The sequence below is a fragment of the Schistocerca americana genome, chromosome 7 (genome assembly GCF_021461395.2).
Source record: "Schistocerca americana isolate TAMUIC-IGC-003095 chromosome 7, iqSchAmer2.1, whole genome shotgun sequence".
NCBI lineage: Eukaryota > Metazoa > Arthropoda > Insecta > Orthoptera > Acrididae > Schistocerca > Schistocerca americana.
In genome coordinates this window covers 617,605,329-617,624,599 of record NC_060125.1, presented here as the reverse complement: position 1 = coordinate 617,624,599, position 19,271 = coordinate 617,605,329, and the positions used below count along the sequence as shown (strand labels likewise).

General features: G+C 44.3%; 1 protein-coding gene across 1 annotated transcript in view; it reads right to left on the bottom strand.

Annotated features, from left to right (window-relative positions):
* LOC124622369 (probable cytochrome P450 6a13) overlaps positions 1-18,968 on the bottom strand; it is a 90,328-nt gene extending 71,360 nt beyond the window's left edge. Inside the window, exon 1 of the mRNA XM_047148048.1 lies at positions 18,165-18,968. Within this exon, the coding sequence (XP_047004004.1) occupies positions 18,165-18,499 (335 nt within the window). The 5' untranslated portion in view covers positions 18,500-18,968. The remainder of the gene's footprint in view (positions 1-18,164) is intronic.
* Between the last annotated feature and the right edge of the window lie 303 nt (positions 18,969-19,271).

Genomic DNA, 19,271 nt, shown 5'->3' with positions numbered 1-19,271 from the left:
GAGTTTGGTTAAGTGTAGCTCACGTACACAAGAGACCGCGTATAGAATTCTAGTGCGACCCTTCATTAGCGCTCGAGTGTTTGGAATCCCAACCACGACAGATTAAAGGAAGACATTGAAGCAATTCAAAGGCGTGCTGCTAGATTTGCTAACGATAGGTTCGATCAGAACGCCAGTATTACGGAAATGCTTCGTGAAATCAAATGGCAATTCCTGGAGCGACTTCATCATGAGGCACTATTACAGGAATTTAGAGAACCAGTATTTGAGGCCGACTGCAGACCGATTCTGCTGCCGCTCAAGGACTACGAAGAGAAGAAGAGAGAAATTACGGCTTATACGAAGCTTAAAGACCATCGTTTTTCCCGCACTTTACCTGCGAGTGGAAGAGGAAATGAAATGACTGTAAGTAGATGTAGTATTCTCTCAGCTGCTCTGTTTGAGAACTGGGCACGTAAATATTGTTGGCCTACACATCTTACACTGAAGCTCCAAAGACACTGGTATACGCATCCTTACTCAAACACAGAGGTGCACTGAAGCGCCAAAGAAACTAGTATAGGCATGCGTATTCAGATACAGAGATATGTAAACTGGCACAATACGGCTCTGCGGTCGTTAACACCTATATGAGGCAACAAGTGTCTGGTGCAGTTGTTGGATCGGTTACTGCTGCTAAAATGGTAAGTTATCAAGATTTAAGTGAGTCTGAACGTGATGTTACAGTCAGCGCAAGGGCGATGGGACACAGCATCTCCGAGGTGGCGATGAAGTGCAGATTTCCCATACGACCATTTCACGAGTGAACTGCGAATATAACGAATCCGGTAAAATATGAAATCTCCGACATCGCTGGGGTCGGAGAATCGCCATGCAAGACCGGTGTTCAAATGTTCAAATGTGTGTGAACATGCCCGAGGGAGGACTCGAACCTCCGCCGGGACCAGCCGCACAGTCCGTGACTGCAGCGCCTTAGACCGCTCGGCTAATTTCGCACGGCTGCAAGAACGGGACCAACGACGACTGAAGAGAAGAATTCAACGTGACACATGTGCAACCCTTCCGCAAATTGTAGCAAATTTCTGTGATGGGTCATCAACAAGTGTCAGCGTGCGAACCATTCAATGAAACATCATCGGTGAGGGCTTTCGCAGCCGAAGCCCCACTCGTGTACCAATGATGACTGCGTGACACAAAGTTATATGCCTCGTGTGGGCCCGTCCACATAAACATGGTGCTGCTGATGACTGGAAACATGTTGCCTGGTCGGACGAGTCTCGTTTCAAATTTTTTCGACTGATGGACGTATACAGGTATGGAGACAGCCTCATGAATCCATGGACCCTGCATGTCAGCAGAGGACTGTTCAAGCTGTTGGAGGTTCTGTAATGGTGTGGGGCGTGTGCAATTGGAGCGATATTGGACCCTTTGTACGTCTTGATACGACTCTGCCGTGTGACACGTACGTAAACATTCTGTGTGATCACCTGAATCCATTCACATCCACTGTGCATCCCGACGGACTTGGGCAAATCCAGCAGGACAATGTGACACCCTACACGTCAACAATTGCTACAGAGTGCTTCCATGAACACTGTTAGGAGTATAAACACTTCCGCTAGCCACCAAACTCCGCAGACATGAACATTATTCAGCACATCTAGGATGCCTTGCAACGTGCTGTTCATATTTCCACTTACTCGTACTCTTACGGATTTAGGGACAGCCCTGCAGGATTCATGGTGTCAGTTGCCTCCAGTACTACTTCAGACATTAATCGAATCCATGCCACATCGTGTTGTGGCACTTCAGCGTGCTCGTGAGTGCCCTATAGGATATTAGGCGAGTGTGCGAGATTTTTGGCTCTTTAGTGCATGAGAAGTTGGTGGCAAATTTCTCACTCATCACTATGTAGGAAATTGTTATTAAATTCGTTCATTTCAAAGAGACACTTCTTACGAAGAAACAACGACACGGAATTTGATTCGTCAATTATTTGTTATGTTGCGACGAAGTAACTGATATATTTTTACTTCCTCTCTTGTTTTTCCATCTGCCACCTTTAATTCATTTCTTCATTTCATGTTGGTTCGTAAACTATTTGCTATGTTGTGACAAAGCAACTGGGATATCTTTACTTCCTCTCTTGTTTTGCCATCTGCCACCTTAAATTAAAAAAAAAAAAAAAAATAGCTCTGAGCACTATGGGACATAACATCTGTGGTCATCAGTCCCCTAGAATTTAGCACTACTTAAACCTAACTAACCTAAGGACATCACACACATCCATGCCCGAGGCAGGATTCGAACCTGCGACCGTAGCGGTCACGCGGTTCCAGACTGAAGCGCCTAGAACCGCTCGGCCACAAGAGCCGGCAGTGTGGGGAATAACATGGTATAATGGAATCCTGAGTAAAATCAACCTGCTATCAGAAAAAAATTGTTTTGCATTACTTATTGAATTCCATTCGTAAACAAGTACTATTCCAATGAAGTAAGAACTGATGTAATACTTTTCACTACACAGTCCTCAGTCACCAATAAAAACATTTGCACTTATACCCTTAACACATTCCATAGGTGTGGAACAAATACTTCGAGCAATATTATCTACACTCCTGGAAATTGAAATAAGAACACCGTGAATTCATTGTCCCAGGAAGGGGAAACCTTATTGACACATTCCTGGGGTCAGATACATCACATGATCACACTGACAGAACCACAGGCACGTAGACACAGGCAACAGAGCATGCACAATGTCGGCACTAGTACAGTGTATATCCACCTTTCGCAGCAATGCAGGCTGCTATTCTCCCATGGAGACGATCGTAGAGATGCTGGATGTAGTCCTGTGGAATGGCTTGCCATGCCATTTCCACCTGGCGCCTCAGTTGGACCAGCGTTCGTGCTGGACGTGCAGACCGCGTGAGACGACGCTTCATCCAGTCCCAAACATGCTCAATGGGGGACAGATCCGGAGATCTTGCTGGCCAGGGTAGTTGACTTACACCTTCTAGAGCACGTTGGGTGACACGGGATACATGCGGACGTGCATTGTCCTGTTGGAACAGCAAGTTCCCTTGCCGGTCTAGGAATGGTAGAACGATGGGTTCGATGACGGTTTGGATGTACCGTGCACTATTCAGTGTCCCCTCGACGACCACCAGTGGTGTACGGCCAGTGTAGGAGATCGCTCCCCACACCATGATGCCGGGTGTTGGCCCTGTGTGCCTCGGTCGTATGCAGTCCTGATTGTGGCGCTCACCTGCACGGCGCCAAACACGCATACGACCATCATTCGCACCAAGGCAGAAGCGACTCTCATCGCTGAAGACGACACGTCTCCATTCGTCCCTCCATTCACGCCTGTCGCGACACCACTGGAGGCGGGCTGCACGATGTTGGGGCGTGAGCGAAAGACGGCCTAACGGTGTGCGGGACCGTAGCCCAGCTTCATGGAGACGGTTGCGAATGGTCCTCGCCGATACCCCAGGAGCAACAGTGTCCCTAATTTGCTGGGAAGTGGCGGTGCGGTCCCCTACGGCACTGCGTAGGATCCTACGGTCTTGACGTGCATCCGTGCGTCGCTGCGGTCCGGTCCCAGGTCGACGGGCACGTGCACCTTCCGCCGACCACTGGCGACAACATCGATGTACTGTGGAGCCCTCACGCCCCACGTGTTAAGCAATTCGGCGGTACGTCCACCCGGCCTCCCGCATGCCCAATATACGCCCGCGCTCAGAGTCCGTCAACTGCACATACGGTTCACGTCCACGCTGTCGCGGCATGCTACCAGTGTTAAAGACTGCGATGGAGCTCCGTATGCCACGGCAAACTGGCTGACACTGACGGCGGCGGTGCACAAATGCTGCGCAGCTAGCGCCATTCGACGGCCAACACCGCGGTTCCTGGTGTGTCCGCTGTGCCGTGCGTGTGATCATTGCTTGTACAGCCCTCTCGCAGTGTCCGGAGCAAGTATGGTGGGTATGACACACCGGTGTCAATGTGTTCTTTTTTCCATTTCCAGGAGTGTATGTATCTGTGTGTACTACGAATAACAAAGGGCAACACAATCTCCACTGTCTTTCTTCTGCGTTTAGGCATAGACGTCTCGTGCAAGATGGCGTACACCCACAGAGGTATCAAAAACCGCTGCTGTGCGGCGTGTATACGAATATGTGTCTGAAAATTTTGAGCTTCGTTCCTGCCATGAGACAACTACAGAAATTTCACTTGAACGTAGGTCCGAAAACCTTCCTTTAGGGAGATATGAGAGTAATTCCCCGTAGTGACTCCTGGCTCATGTCAAATGTGCATTGTTACTCATTTTCTTGTTTACCGTCAGCGCCTAGAACCGCACGGCCACACCGGTCGGCCACCTTTAATTAATTTTTTTCATTTCTGACTAATTACCATTAACATACGTGAGTATAATCTGCATTTCCATAAAAGAGAAAGGTAGGCCCTCAGACTTAAATAATATACCAGCAGTTCTAATATTGTGCTTAGTTTTACGTATGTAACCGATTTTCTAATTTATTTCAGTTATTCCTAGTTAATACTTTTGTTATAGTGTGAAATCAGTAATTGTTTAGTATCTTTAATTCTATTGTTGACTTATAAACAAATATAAATTCTCTACTAATTATAAACATTTGGAGGAACAACTAATAGTATTCCCAAAGGGTCTATTTGGCTCTATTCGAAAACATGTTAGCAAAGCCAGCTCTTAATTAATTCCAAAGGAATTACCCGGATTGCCAAAAGACAATACTTTTGGCAATCCGGGTAATTCCTTTGGAATTAATTTGTCTAAAGATATCTGTTAATTTCATCATTTAAACAAACAATTCGGCCTTACTCTTGTTGTATTCAGTTAATTTAATGAGTGATGTTTTAATTCTAATTTCTGTAAATTAAACATCAAACAATGTATAGTTTCCGTACCTAGTATTGTGAAGATTTATAAAGGCCCAATGCTCGGTCCCGACTGAGTCAGTCAACGGCCGAATTTCAGACGAGAAACCTGTGTTGGTTAGGTCAACAACACTGCATGAACTTAACTGTGAAAGACGTGTGACACAAACAGGCCGTGTGTTAAAACAATGACAGTCTCTGTTCAATACGTACCCAATTATTCTGCAAGAACTGTGTGGTTAGGTTACACAGTTGTTTTTTTTTTTTTTTTTTTTTTTTTTTTTTTTGTCATCAGTCTACTGATACAATGCTGTACTCCAGACGTACATCCTCAGAAATTTCTTTCTCAAATTAAGGCCGGTATTTGATATCAGTAGACTTCTATTGGCCACAAAATGCCTTTTTTGCCATAGCGAGTCTGCTTTTGATGTCCTCCTTGCTCCGTCCGTCATTGGTTATTTTACTGCCCAGGTAGCAGAATTCCTTAACTTCATTGACTTCGTGACCATCAATCCTGATGTTAAGTTTCTCGCTGTTCTAAATTTCTACTACTTCTCATTACCTTCGTCTTTCTCCGATTTACTCTCAAACCATACTGTGTACTCATTAGACTGTTCATTCCGTTCAGCAGATCATTTAATTCTTCTTCACTTTCACTCAGGATAGCAATGTCATTAGCGAATCGTATCATTGATATCCTTTCACCTTGTATTTTAATTCCACTCCTGAGCCTTTCTTTTATTTCCATCAATGCTTCCTCGATATACAGATTGAAGACTAGGGGCGAAAGGTTACTGCCTTATCTTACACCCTTCTTAATACGAGCACTTCGTTCTTGATCGTCCACTCATATTATTTCCTCTTGGTTGTTGTACATATTGTATATAACCCGTCTCTCCCTATAGCTTACCCCTACTTTTTTCAGAATCTCGAACAGCTTGCGCCATTTTATATTGTCGAACGCTTTTTCCAGGTCGACAAATGCTATGAAAGTGTCGTGATTTTTCTTTAGCCTTGTTTCCATTATTAGCCGTAACGTCAGAATTGCCTCTCTCGCCGGCCGCGGTGGTCTAGCGGTTCTAGGCGCTCAGTCCGGAACCGCGCGACTGCTACGGTCGCAGGTTCGAATCCTGCCTCGGGCATGGATGTATGTGACGTCCTTGGGTTAGTTAGGTTTAACTACTTCTAAGTTCTAGGGGACTAATGACCTTAGAAGTTGAGTCCCATAGTACTCAGAGCCATTTGAACCATTTTTTGCCTCTCTCGTCCCTTTACTTTTCCTAAAGCCAAACTGATCGTCACCTAGCGCATTTTCAATTTTCTTTTCCATTCTTCTGTATATTATTCTTGTAAGCAGCTTCTATGCATGAGCTGTTAAGCTGATTGTGCGATAATTCTCGCACTTGTCAGCTCTCGCCGTCTTCGGAATTGTGTGGATGATGCTTTTCCGAAAGTCAGATGGTATATCGCCAGACTCATATATTGTACACACCAACGTGAATAGTCGTTTTGTTGCTACTTCCCCCAATGATTTCATTGATATTCAACAGTAAAATATTTTAGCAGTATGTTGATCTTTCTTAGAAATCTATTAATGAGACTTACGGAAAGTTAAAAAAAAAAGTGGTTCAAATGGCTCTGAGCACTATGGGACTTAACTTCTGAGGTCATCAGTCCCCTAGAACGTAGAACTATTTAAACCTAACTAACCTAAGGACATCACACACATCCATGCTCGAGCCAGGATTCGAACCTGCGACCGTAGCAGTCGTGAAGTTACAGGCTGTAGCGCCTAGTACCGCTCGTACTTCCCGGCCGGCATGGAAAGTTAAACAATATTGAACTTGCTATATAACTGTGTATTAATGGGTGGGGGGTTGTGAACGGTGGAAGTAAAGAACTGTGAAACGCAAATGTGCACCTGTCGGCTACAACATTTAAAGTAGTCAGTGTTGAACTTCATCGCCCCAATTTTCAACCAGTATAACAACACAGCACGTTGACACCGAGGACATTCAACGAAAAAATAAAGTAGGTGAACGTCACAATATCTGTGAGAACAACTATAACTTCTTTGAGATTTAATTTTCGCAAAACAACCTCATGAAAAAATTTAAAAACTTTTTTCGCGCTGCATTAGATGAGAAGTGCAATAAACGCAAAATAACATACACTACTGGCAATTAAAATTGCTACACCAAGAAGAAATGCAGATGATAAACGGGTATTCATTGGACAAATATATTATACTAGAACTGACATGTGATTACATTTTCACGCAGTTTGGGTGCATATTACCTCTGGCCGTAATAACGGCCTTGATACGCCTGGGCATTGAGTCAAACAGAGCTTGAACGGCGTGTACAGGTACAGCTGCCAATGCAGCTTCAACACGATACCAAAGTTCATCAAGACTACTGACTGGCGTATTGTGACGAGCCAGTCGCTCGGCCACCATTGACCAGACGTTTTCAATTGGTGAGAGATCTGGAGAATGTGCTGGCCAGGGTAGCAGTCGAACATTTTCTGTATCCAGAAAGGACCGTACAGGACCTGCAACATGCGGTCGTGCATTATCCTGCCGAAATGTAGGGTTTCGCAGGGATCTAATGAAGGGTAGAGCCACGGGTCGTAACACATCTGAAATATAACGTCCACTGTTCAAAGTATCAATGCGCAATGCGAACAAGAGGTGACCGAGACGTGTAACCAAAGGCACCACATACCATCACTTTGCGTGATACGCCAGTATGGCGATGACGAATACACGCTTCCAATGTGCGTTTACCGCGACTCGCCAAACACGATTCCCACCACCATGATGATGTAAACAGGACCTGGAGTCATCTGGAAAAAATGACGTTTTGCCATTCGTGCACCTAGGTTCGTCGTTGAGTATACCACCGCAGGCGTTCCTGTCTGTGATGCAGCGTCAAGGGTAACCGCAGCCATGGTCTCCGAGCTGATAATCCATGCTTCTGCGTCGAAGTGTTCGTGCAGATGGTTGTTGTCTTGCAAACGTCCCCATCTGTTGACTAAGGGATCGTTACAGCCGTGGGGATAAGATGGGTGTCATCTCGACTGCCATTGATACGAGGCCATTGGGTTCCAGCACGGCGTTCCGTATTACCCTCCTGATCCCATCGATTCCATATTCTGCTAACAGTCATTGGATCTCGAGCAACGCGAGCAGCAATGTCGCGATATGATAAACCGCAATCGCGATAGGCTACAATCCGACCTTTATCAAAGTCGGAAACGTGATGATTCGCATTTCTCCTCCTTACACGAGGCATCACAACAACGTTTCACCAGGCAACGCCGGTCAACTGCTGTTTGTGTATGAGAAATCGGTTGGAAACTTTCCTCATGTCAGCACGTTGTAGGTGTCGCCACCCGCGCCAACCTTGTGTGAATGCTCTGAAAAGCTAATCATTTGCGTATCACAGCATCTTCTTCATGTCAGTTAAATTTCGCGTCTGTAGCTCGTCCTCTTCGTGGTGTAGCAATTTTAATGGCCAGTAGTGTAGTTCACAGACTTCACACACACAAAAGAACTTCGTCTTGGGCGTCTCCAGATACGTCTTCGATGGATACTGAAGCTCAGTCCGAAGTGGGAATCTTCACTGAAGACAGTTGTAATACAGTCAATGAGATTCCAGGTCGAAAACTTGTCTGCAGACACCCTGTACAGCAATGGGCGTCAACCTAACTGTCGCCCACCATACGGTCCCTACAGCTGGCACTGATGATCTGGAGTGACATTTCTATTCATAGCAGGACCTCTGTGGCAGTCTTCTTCCGCGGCACCCTTACAGCATAGCGGTACGTCGACGATTCTACGCTCTGTTTTGTTACCCTTCATGGCAAGCCATCCTGGGCTTACATTTCAGCAAGATAATGTCCGCCTGCACACGGCCAGAATTTCTAATGCTTGTCTTTTTGCCTTTCAAACGCTACTGTAGCCAGCAACATGGCAGTACCTCTTCGCAACTGAGAACGTTCGTAGCATTATGGTCAGGACCCTTCAACCATCCCACGATTTTAATGATCTAACGCGCTAATTGGGCAGACTTTGTCACGATATTCCTCAGGAGGACATCGAACAATTCCATCAGACAGTGCCATGCTAGGTGGAATAACTGCTTGCCTAAGAGCCGGAGGTGGACCAACGCGTTGCTGAGTTGCTCAATTTGTGGAGCTCTCTTTCTTGGATGAATCATCCAGTCTTCTGAAAGTATAATCATCTGTTTGTCTGTACATGTACATCACAGCTACTTTTTTTCGAGAGTATTTTCTCTTAGAAAAATCTATTTACTAATTTATTTTTAGCTTTATCATACGTGTGAAAATGCTTTTATTGGGTGATATGTCCTACACAGTACGATTCGAGGCAATGAATTCAGTGCTTATACAATTCTCAAAGTGTTTAATCCAATCTTCCACACTATATCATCATATGTGCGAAAGCATCTCTGTCCCTTCCGTTTTCACGATTAAACAGCGAAACTGATTTTGGTGAAATTTGGTATTGAGATACCTGGAAGCTGAGGAGTAACATATGCTACTTTAGAAAGTTAAGATAAATAAATCCTTGGAAGGGTACAGTTGGAGTTCAACGTCTTTTTTTTTACGTCAAAGAACATAAGCCATGAGAAGAAATTAATGAATTTGTTGCATGATGTACACGTTGTATAATGTATAGCTACTGTGTATGGCACGTCACAAGCTATGCTTCTCCGAACAAGCAGACGTGTGGGCAGCCGACGTTATTGCAAGTACAGTAGCTTACTTAATCACCATCATTCATTATAAGAATACTACTGATAGCCAGCGCAGCCGTAGGTAACATTTAGTGCTCAGTGTTGTCAGCATATGGCAGACCTATGTAATTATCGATACCCCCTCTTATAGGCTTGCGTATTCAAATACAGAAATATACAAACAGGCAGAATACTGTTCTGCGGTCGGCAACGCCTATTTAAGACGACAAGTGTCTGGCGCATTTTTTAGATCGGTTACAGTTGTTGCAATGGCTGGTTATCGAGATTTAAGTGAGTTTCAACGTGATGTTATAGTCGGTGAACGAGCGGTGCGACACAGCTTCTCCGAGGTAGTGATTAAGTGGAGATTTTCCCGTAAGACCATACCACGAATGTACCCTCAATATCGGGGATCCGGTAAAACATCAAATCTACGGTGTCTCTGCGGGCGGGAAAAGATCCTGCAAGAATGGGACCAACGACGACTGAGGAGAATCGTTCAACGTGACGAAAGTGCAATCCTTCTCCAATTTGCTGCAGATTTCAATGGTGAGCCATCAACAAGGGTCAGCGTACTAACCTTTCAACGAAGCACCATCGATAAGGGCTTTCGGAGCCGAAGGGCAACTCGTGTATCCTCGATAACCGCACTACACAAAGCTTTATGCCTTGACTGGGCCCGTAAATACCGATGATTGGAAACATGTTGCCTGGTCGGACGAGTCTAGTTTCAAATTATATCGAGAGGATGGGCGGCTACAGGTGTGGAGACAACCTCATGAGTCTTTGGACCTTGCATGTCAGCAGGGGGACTGTTCAAGCTGGTGGAGGTTTTGTAATGGTGTGGGGCGTGTGCAGTTGGAGTGATATGAGACCCCTGATACGCCTAGATACGACTCCGACAGGTATCAAATACGTAAGCGTCCTGTCTGATCACCTGCATCCCTTCATGTCCACTGTGCATGCCGACGGACATGATCAATTCCAGAAGGACAATGCAACAGCACACTATATCCACAATTGCTACAGAGTGGCTCCAGGAAAACTTTTCTGAGTTTAAACACTTCTGCTTGCCACCAGACTCCCCAGACATGAACATTATTGAGCATATCTGGGATGCCTTGCAACGTGCTGTTCAGAAGTGGTCTCCACCCCCCCACCCCCCCCGTACTCATAGTGATTTATGGACAGCCCTGCATGATTCATGGAGTCAATTCCCTCCAGCACTACTTCAGACGTAAGTCGAGTCCGTGCCAAGTCGTGTTGCGGCACCTCTGCTTGCTCGAGGGGGCCCAACGGGATATTACGCAAGTGAACCTGTTTCTTTGGCTCTTCAGTGTAAATAGATCATAGCTGAAGGGAACAAGGAAAAGAGAAACAGAGAAGCGTGTCTCATTTGAAGTAGGAAAGACATTTAATCTCGTAAATTACTTTGGCATGATGTGGCGAACAAAATCTTCTTAACAGCCACGTGATAAGTTGTTTTTAGTACTCTCTAGCAGTAAACTTCAAGTTTAGTAACGATATGCATCATAATGTTTTGTTCCTCTTGAAATACAATCTAAAACAGAATGTATATGTTTACCACTGCCATAAGGTTAATTTTTCATTGATTTCTCTTTCTGTTTTACATTTATTTAGAAAAATAATGCTTCAGATTCAAAACGTAAATTATCACGTTGAGCCATTACTATTATTTCCTGTAAAATCTCTGTTTCTTCTATTCGCGGGGAAGTTTTTGTATCTGTTGTCTCCTGTACTATCGCTTGCAACTCGCGGTCGCGGAAAAGTAGTGAAATTTGGAGCTTCTTCGCCGATGTAGGTGATGCGCGAGCCAAGTGCAACTTCTGTTGAAAGTCTGTTTCGTATAAAGTAGGAAATATGTTTAATTCTGATCGTCATATTCGTATGCCGCATCCAACAGTGTCTTAGTCTTTCAGGCGTTTAGCCCCTCCTGCTCCTGCACCTTTCGACATTTCTTCGGAAGATGATCTGCACGATCCGCAACCAACATCAGCATTTGCCAGGACAGCAGGCAGTGCCAGAGGATAACAGCACCACTTCGACACATAGTCTACGTATTTTGTGAAGCCTCTAACAAAAGAAACAGGTGTCGCACTCCTAGAGACTGTGGTGACAGATTATTTTTCCTTTGGCATATTTGAGAGCAAGCGTTGTCAGAATTCCATAGATAAACCGAGCGAATGGCGTTTACATAACGCTAGCACGGATGGCATTATCCAACACATTTCTCTGGCAACAATACGCCACGCCAAAGGAAGTGATGAAAATCAAAGTTAATTCTGCAGAAGCTGTTGTGATGGCAATGGAGAGGTGGACTTCAGTCAGAAACGAGAGCAATTTGACGGTGACAGCAGACTTCCTTAAGGAACTGGAGGTCGCGTCTTAAAGCACCACCACTTACGTACAAAATATTTAAAATATGTGTTACAACTACCCACTTGTAAGAATTCACTGTTAATACATCCTCTCCATCCCCTACCGCCCAGTGTCTTGGAGGTAAACACATTGGTGCTGCAACACTGATCGGTCTTCGATTCGCTTTGCTCACTGTATACTAACCTTTGCGTTACGCTAAGTTATGTCCTATTACGTATGTACTCTTTATAAGTAATGCCGCCACAGCGATGTGGTTCGTGTTCCGTGAATTTGCGCTGAGTTAGCTACACAATTGTCTACTCACAGACGCCTTGGTGGAAGCATTCTCTGAGACTTACGTTTCTTTATGCTTATTTAAAACGCCACAGTTCATGTAAATCACAGCGAGTGTGGCGTACGTTTCTCTGTGAAAAATTCGTGTAAACACTCACAACGGTCGAAAGAAAATTTTACAGAAAACTAGTAGTAACATAGAACCACAAATTAAGAGAAGAAAAACAGGTATTCCGACCTCCAAAATCAACTACAGATGTTATGTTTACATCTAGACAGGTTGTAGAAAATAAACGAGAATTTGGGAAAGACGTATATAATAAAGGGTTATGACAATCTTAGAGGGGAAGAGATATGGCAAGGTCTGGATAGACTGAAATTGTAAAAGAGGATCCAATTCAAAACCTGAAATAGCTACAAAAAATTCCTGAACTGTGTTATAATAGACGGAAAAGAATAAGAATGATTTAGAACGAGTAGAGGTGTTTTACAAGGAAGTATCCTCTCATAAGTGCTTTCTAACTTAGTCATCTACGACATCATAAGGAAATTTCACTAAGGATCAACAGCAGATGACAAGAAAATCGTAGCAAATATAGTTGATGCGATGATTTATGAAGAAAAGGAGCAGAAATGGGAAGAACAGCTCAAAACCCGGCAGAGAGTAATTGAAGAAGCAGGTATGAAGTAATGAAAATAAACAAGAAAAAATGAATAAATGAAGGATGTAAGTTGTAACGGAAAAATTATTTAAGATGTAGGTGCATTCAAGTAACTAGGGAGTGAGAAAGGAAACATTAAGGATGAAATTTCGGAGGATAGAAAATGTTTCGAAATTTTATTACCGCTTATTGGACATAAGTAAATTCAGATGTACAAGTAATTTTGCTGGGCAGTTTTTATCTATGGATCAGAATGGTGGACAAAGAAAGATCTGAGGAGAATACAGGCAACAGAGATGCACTTTTTGTGAGGAACTTGGGTAAGACGGGAACGGCCAGGATTAAGAATGAACCTACACGAAACACCCTAGAAAATCGTCTCTTAAAAGAAACTATGGAGAGAAATAGGCTTCACTAATTAGGGCACATTAAAAGAATGGGACCAGAAGGACTTCTAAGAAGAGCACTAGAATGGAGAGAATCTGGACGAAGACGAACTGGAAGATGATGAACAAGATGGAAGACCAGGTGAAGGATGACGTGAACTGAAGACGACTGAAATAAGAGGAGGTGCTGAATGATAGAGTGGTGGAGAAGAACGAAACTTTGAAGAGGCTCAGAACTGCATGAGTAGAAGCGTTTCAGGAAGATAAAGAAGAAGAAGTCACGTTTCATCGGCAAGTTATGAAGTTCATAGTAAAAATTCTACCAGCGATGAAATGGTAATAAAATGAGTTTGAGCGTCTAAACATGACGGTTCGTGAAGAAGTTGACAGTGGTCGACCATCTGTCATCACCGAAAACTAGGCAAACAAAGTTTATGTAAAATTTGTAGAAAGGAGATGCTTTACATAGCTACTAGTGGGTATTCCTCTTGAGCTTACTGCACTTTAATTTAAGACAATTACACCAGATGAGTTTCGCTTTTATTTATAAAGCATCTTCCGTGGTTATTCTGCAATTTGGATTCATATTTTTATACATTTTTGGTTGTTTTACGTTGAAAACAACGTTTTGTTTATAAACTTGGTGTTCAAGTTACTAACGGTGTCTTTTTACATGTTCCTTCCTAGCCAGCACAGGTTGACGTCTAAAGACTTCGATGCAAGAAAATGGTTCAAATGGCTCTGAGCACTACGGGACTTAACTTTTGAGGTCATCAGTCTCCTGGAACTTAGAACTACGTAAACCTAACTAACCTAAGGACATCACACACATCCATGCCCGAGGCAGGATTCGAACCTGCGACTGTAGCGGTAGCGCGGTTCCAGACTGTAGCGCCTAGAAACGTTCGTCCACTCCGGCCGGCTACTTCGATGCACATATGCACTTGGCAGTTCCTACCATTCTGTACTATTTCTTGCGCTGTATTATTTACAACTTACTTTTGTGAAGTGTTTCTCACTTTGTACAGTCACAGCGTTTATGTCTGTTCGTTTGATTTCGATTACGTTTTGAGTGTTGCCAGCCTGCGAAACTACTTTTTTTTCATAATATGAATGAAAAAAAAATGAACCGACATAAACACTGTGACTGTTCAGAGTGAGAAACACTTCACAAAAGTGACGTGTGAGTAATACAGTGCAAGAAAAATTGCAGAATAGCAAAAACTGCCAAGTGTATATGTGCATCGAAGTCTTTCGGAAGATCCTTTATAAATAAAAACGAAACGCGTCTGGTGTAATTCTGTTCAATTAAACTGCAGTAAGCTGAAGATGGGTAACCAATAGTAAATGGTTTTAACAGCTGCTGCGGAAGATGCCCATGCAAACAAGCTTTACATCGTGAGTACAACTTTTCCTGCACTTCTAGTTCCATTTAGTTCTTCAGTAGCACAACAATGATGATATGAAGATGAGGTTGCAATTTGTTATGAAAATGGAATTCAGAAAAGTATTCTTGCGATAAATGCCTAAATACTGTTAGAAATTCTGGTGGAACTAGATTAATGTACAGGTATTTGTGTAAAAGTAATTAAAAACACCTGAAATAACGTGTAGGCTTTCGCGGCCGGCGTCTTCATTAGTTACAGCTTCCGGGTTGAGAGGCCGCGGTCGATCTGTAAAACTTGTTCTTTCCGATGTTTCGTTGCCAATTGCGGGCAACATCTTCCGAGGTGAGTCAACGACTGGCTGCCAGGCCGTGGACGTCCCCGCTTATATAGGGGGCATAGATGACACTTTTGTGTTATGGAATCACGGTGAAAAGGAATTGTATGGTTTCTTGATGCACCTAAATAGTATTAATCCAAAGATACAATTTACTATGAAGAAAGCAATGGACAACTTAATTTTTACGGATGTATCAGTAATTAAAAGGGCAGATGAGAGTTTAGGTCATAAAGTGTATAGAAAAGATGCACACACTGACCGTTACCTCCAAAAGGATTCGAGCCATCACCCCAGGCAGAAGAGATGTGTCATTGAAACATTGGTCTACAGAGCTAATAACAGTCCAAGATGCTACTCCAGGCAGGTGTAAAACGAATGTGCACAACGGAAAATACTGAAAGCGAAAATCAAGATTTGGCCCTGTCTGACTACACCCTGAAGCAGATCTTAGGATTTCTTAATTGTGATATTATTTCCTCCTTCTTGCTCTTTAACATATAAACTACAACCTAAACATAAATGAACGATTGAGGGAACTAGTAACTACTATATAATAAATGTTGTTTCTGCTTATACATTTATTGTAGATTAAAGACCCCTTTATATTACAAATGTTCATATTTCCTAAAGAATATTACTGATCAATTGCCCAAATCTGCCTCTTTTTATGGCTACATGATCTAATATAAATAACGCGAGATGACTGGCATCATCTACGTACCAAACACTTGAAGACACTACTTTCAAAGTTGATCTACAGAGGCGTGCAACCTCAATGGAAATAAAACTTATGTGATCACAGATGTTTACCCTTATAGGCCTAATAACACGAAGAAATTAGCAATATTATCGTATGTACTGCATCTGTGCATCAGAATGATAGTTCGTGTACACGTCTGTGATGATGGAAGAACTCCACCCACAAAATAAACTCCTTCAAACACTAGGACAGCAGAAGGTGGTCCTCTGACTAGTATAATCTAATACTGTCTTCTCCCCTCTGTGTTCTACAGACAACAAACGTGAACTCCCAGCCACAAGAACGGAATTCAGGTAATGTCTCTGCTTGAGTATAGACAGAAGAAGTGCTCTCAATCACTGAACACTGCATACTCAATGACGAAGACCAGAATCGTATAAGTTCGTAACAGTACAGTGCCTAACCGTTCTAACTATGAAATCTCCTGAGAGCGAACACAGTGTCTGTACCAACAAAGCTGACACAAAGCGATCGTGAAACACGGGCGGTCAAATCGGAAGGCCCTTTCTCTCCATCGCTGGCTTCCCAGTAAAGCTCGGTTCCCCTCCCTCGTTAACTGCAGAAAGTGAATCATATTCTGGAAACCACGGAATATTCTCGCTCTCTACAGATTCCTCCGGAAGCCGACCAACCATATTTTATTCTTTTGTTGTCCAGCGCGGAAATTTTGCGAGCAAATGCCCATCCGCGTTAATTAGGAATTCATACAATGGTACGCTTCTCAGATTGAAAATCCTCTGAAATAACCCAGCCAGCGTGATTTCCGAGGTAACGCTTCCTTGTTCCTCTTTGCTGCGACCAAGATTTTCAAAGTTTCTGGTTATCCTCCCAACCTAGCTATAACACCAGCCAGCCACCACTCTATTGTGCTTTAGCACTCAGGTGCCCCGACCGTCTGTCTTGGGTTACTTGCTGTTTTTAGCAGGATCAACACACCTGTGTGGGCTTTTCCACCCAGGGTCTGAGTTACGCCTACGTTTTCATTTCAACTGGCGTTCCAACCTCTGCTGTATAGGCAATCATTCATTACGCCATTTTCATAGTAGTGACAATCCATCACCTTTCATGCAATAAGCGTTAGCAGCTATTTCCAAGGGGTCATCTTTAAACATATACGATGCAGAACCTATCCGCCGGACACGGTGGCCGAGCGGTTCCAGGCGCTTCAGTCCGGAACCGCGTGACTGCTACGGTCGCAGGTTCGAATCCTGCCTCGGGTATGGATCTGTGTGATGTCCTTAGGTTAGTTAGGTTTAAGTAGTTCTAAGTTCTAGAGGACTGATGACCTCAGATGTTAAGTCCCATAGTGCTCAGGGCCATTTGAACCATTTTTGAACCAGAACCTATCAAACGATACTTAATTCCGGTTTTAAATCATGGCAAGGTATGTAGATGAGCGCTTGTAAGGCGCGAAATTATAGCCACCTTACAACTTATGTATTTTTCCACGCCATGTTTCACATTGTGATGACGTTAACTGCTATTCGAATATGTTTGACACTGTTGCAGTTAGAATGGAGCTTTTCCGTGGCATTAAAATGTTGAGCAAACTTGACCGTACTTACAATGTCAGTTAAATGTTAACAAGGATGGTTGTCGACAGATTAAGCCATCATCCCATGCAGAAGAGATGTGTCCTTGAAACATTAGTGGAGAGAGCTTATTTATGTGAAAAATGAACTAGATCATTTGTGAACGGCTTTTAAGAAAAATGGATTCGCTGACAACGAGATAGATCGAGCACTCTACCCGAGAAGGAAAGTGCCCGACAACATTCAGGGGCAACAACTGTCAAAGACGGTGATCATGTAATAAAATTTAGTTAGACGAGCGTGCTGGCCAGGACATCGCATTATTATGCACGCGTGTACAGAGAAGCTATAGAGATTCGGAAACACCACAAAAATTTTAATGGAAAAGATGAAGGCTTAAAGTTAGATAAGATACAGCAGTCGATTTTGCACCAACGATGCGACAATCGATTATTTTCAATCGACAATAATGACGTTAGTCAGATAGAATTACAGTCGGCCCCACGTGATGGATGGTGGTGCCCTCTATGCGCTCTATATAAACGGGACCTCCACGGCCTGGCAGACAGTCTTTGACTCACCCCTGAAGATGTTGCCCGCAGTTGGCAACGAAACGTCAGGAAGAAGAAGTTTTACACATCGTCTGCAGCCTCTCAGCCCGGAAGATGTAACCAATAATAATATTTGTGCTTAAGGGCGGAAAATAATTCTTCCTAAAAAAGGAAAAAAAAGGTGAAACTTACCTTCGGGAGTAATGTTCGGAGTCCTGTTTCATTTTCCAGATGAGATCGGGGTCTCGCAGCATGAGACACGGTCTGTCCAGCATGTAGAAGCCGCCGTACGGGTGTCCTTCCAGCTGGTGGTACACGTCATCCATGACGTCACACAGGTTCCTCGCGCCCAGCAGCAGGTCCCCGGCGTGGCCAAGGAAGAGGGGCGACCTCGCCTGCGCGACGCCCATGCGGCGCCAGTAGTTGTGGGCCACGTGGGCTCCGACCACGAGCAGTGTCAAGGCGAGGGCAGACAGCGCGGCGGTCACCCAGCTGACGTCACACACCGGCCAGGCCAGGGTCGCCATGGCGGGCAGGAAGCTATCCGCGCACCCCCTAGGAGCTCCACAACCGCCTCACAACACAGTGCGTTTGCTACGTGTCCGCGTGAAATATGTACCACGACTGCTCACCTTTAGCGTCATTTATAACTGATTTTCTCTTACCAGCTACCCACTAAAGATGTAGTGGCGTTATGTAGTTGCACCTCCTTCCTTGCATCTCATTTCTCCAAACAATAAATGGTCGCACACTCCTCGAAGCCGGATAGCGGAGTGAGAAGTTGTTGTGGTAATGATAGCAACAAGAGCGTTGAAAGAATATGAAGCATGCCTCTAGTAACGTGAAACTGAAAATCCTAGCCGCGTCCACGTCGCACAGTGTCTGTAGATTACGAACGCGCACTGACCGTTCCGCCTGGTGGGGCCCGACCAAAGCGTCCAGTTCCCGCCTCTAGCTGTGCTGAGCGCCTCGGGACGGCCAACTGGCAGCAACTGAGCCCCAGCGCTCGCCGACAGATGCAGTCTGGCCGTCACGTGACCGTCGTGACGTCAACCGTCGCTAATCTTTTCATATCGGGCGCTAAAAGCTGCTCGCTCACCAGCGGCTGCCATCTCTCGTGTAACACACTGACTCACTCGACTGCCCTTGACACGATTCTCGGTCTTCCGGCTGTACCGCACAAGCGGGTTGTCGTGTATTTGCGTGCTTATGGAACACAGCCTCAGTTATGTGACTGGATTCGTGGTTTCCTGTCAGAGAAGTCACAGTTCCTAGTAAGTGACGGAAAGTAATCGAGTA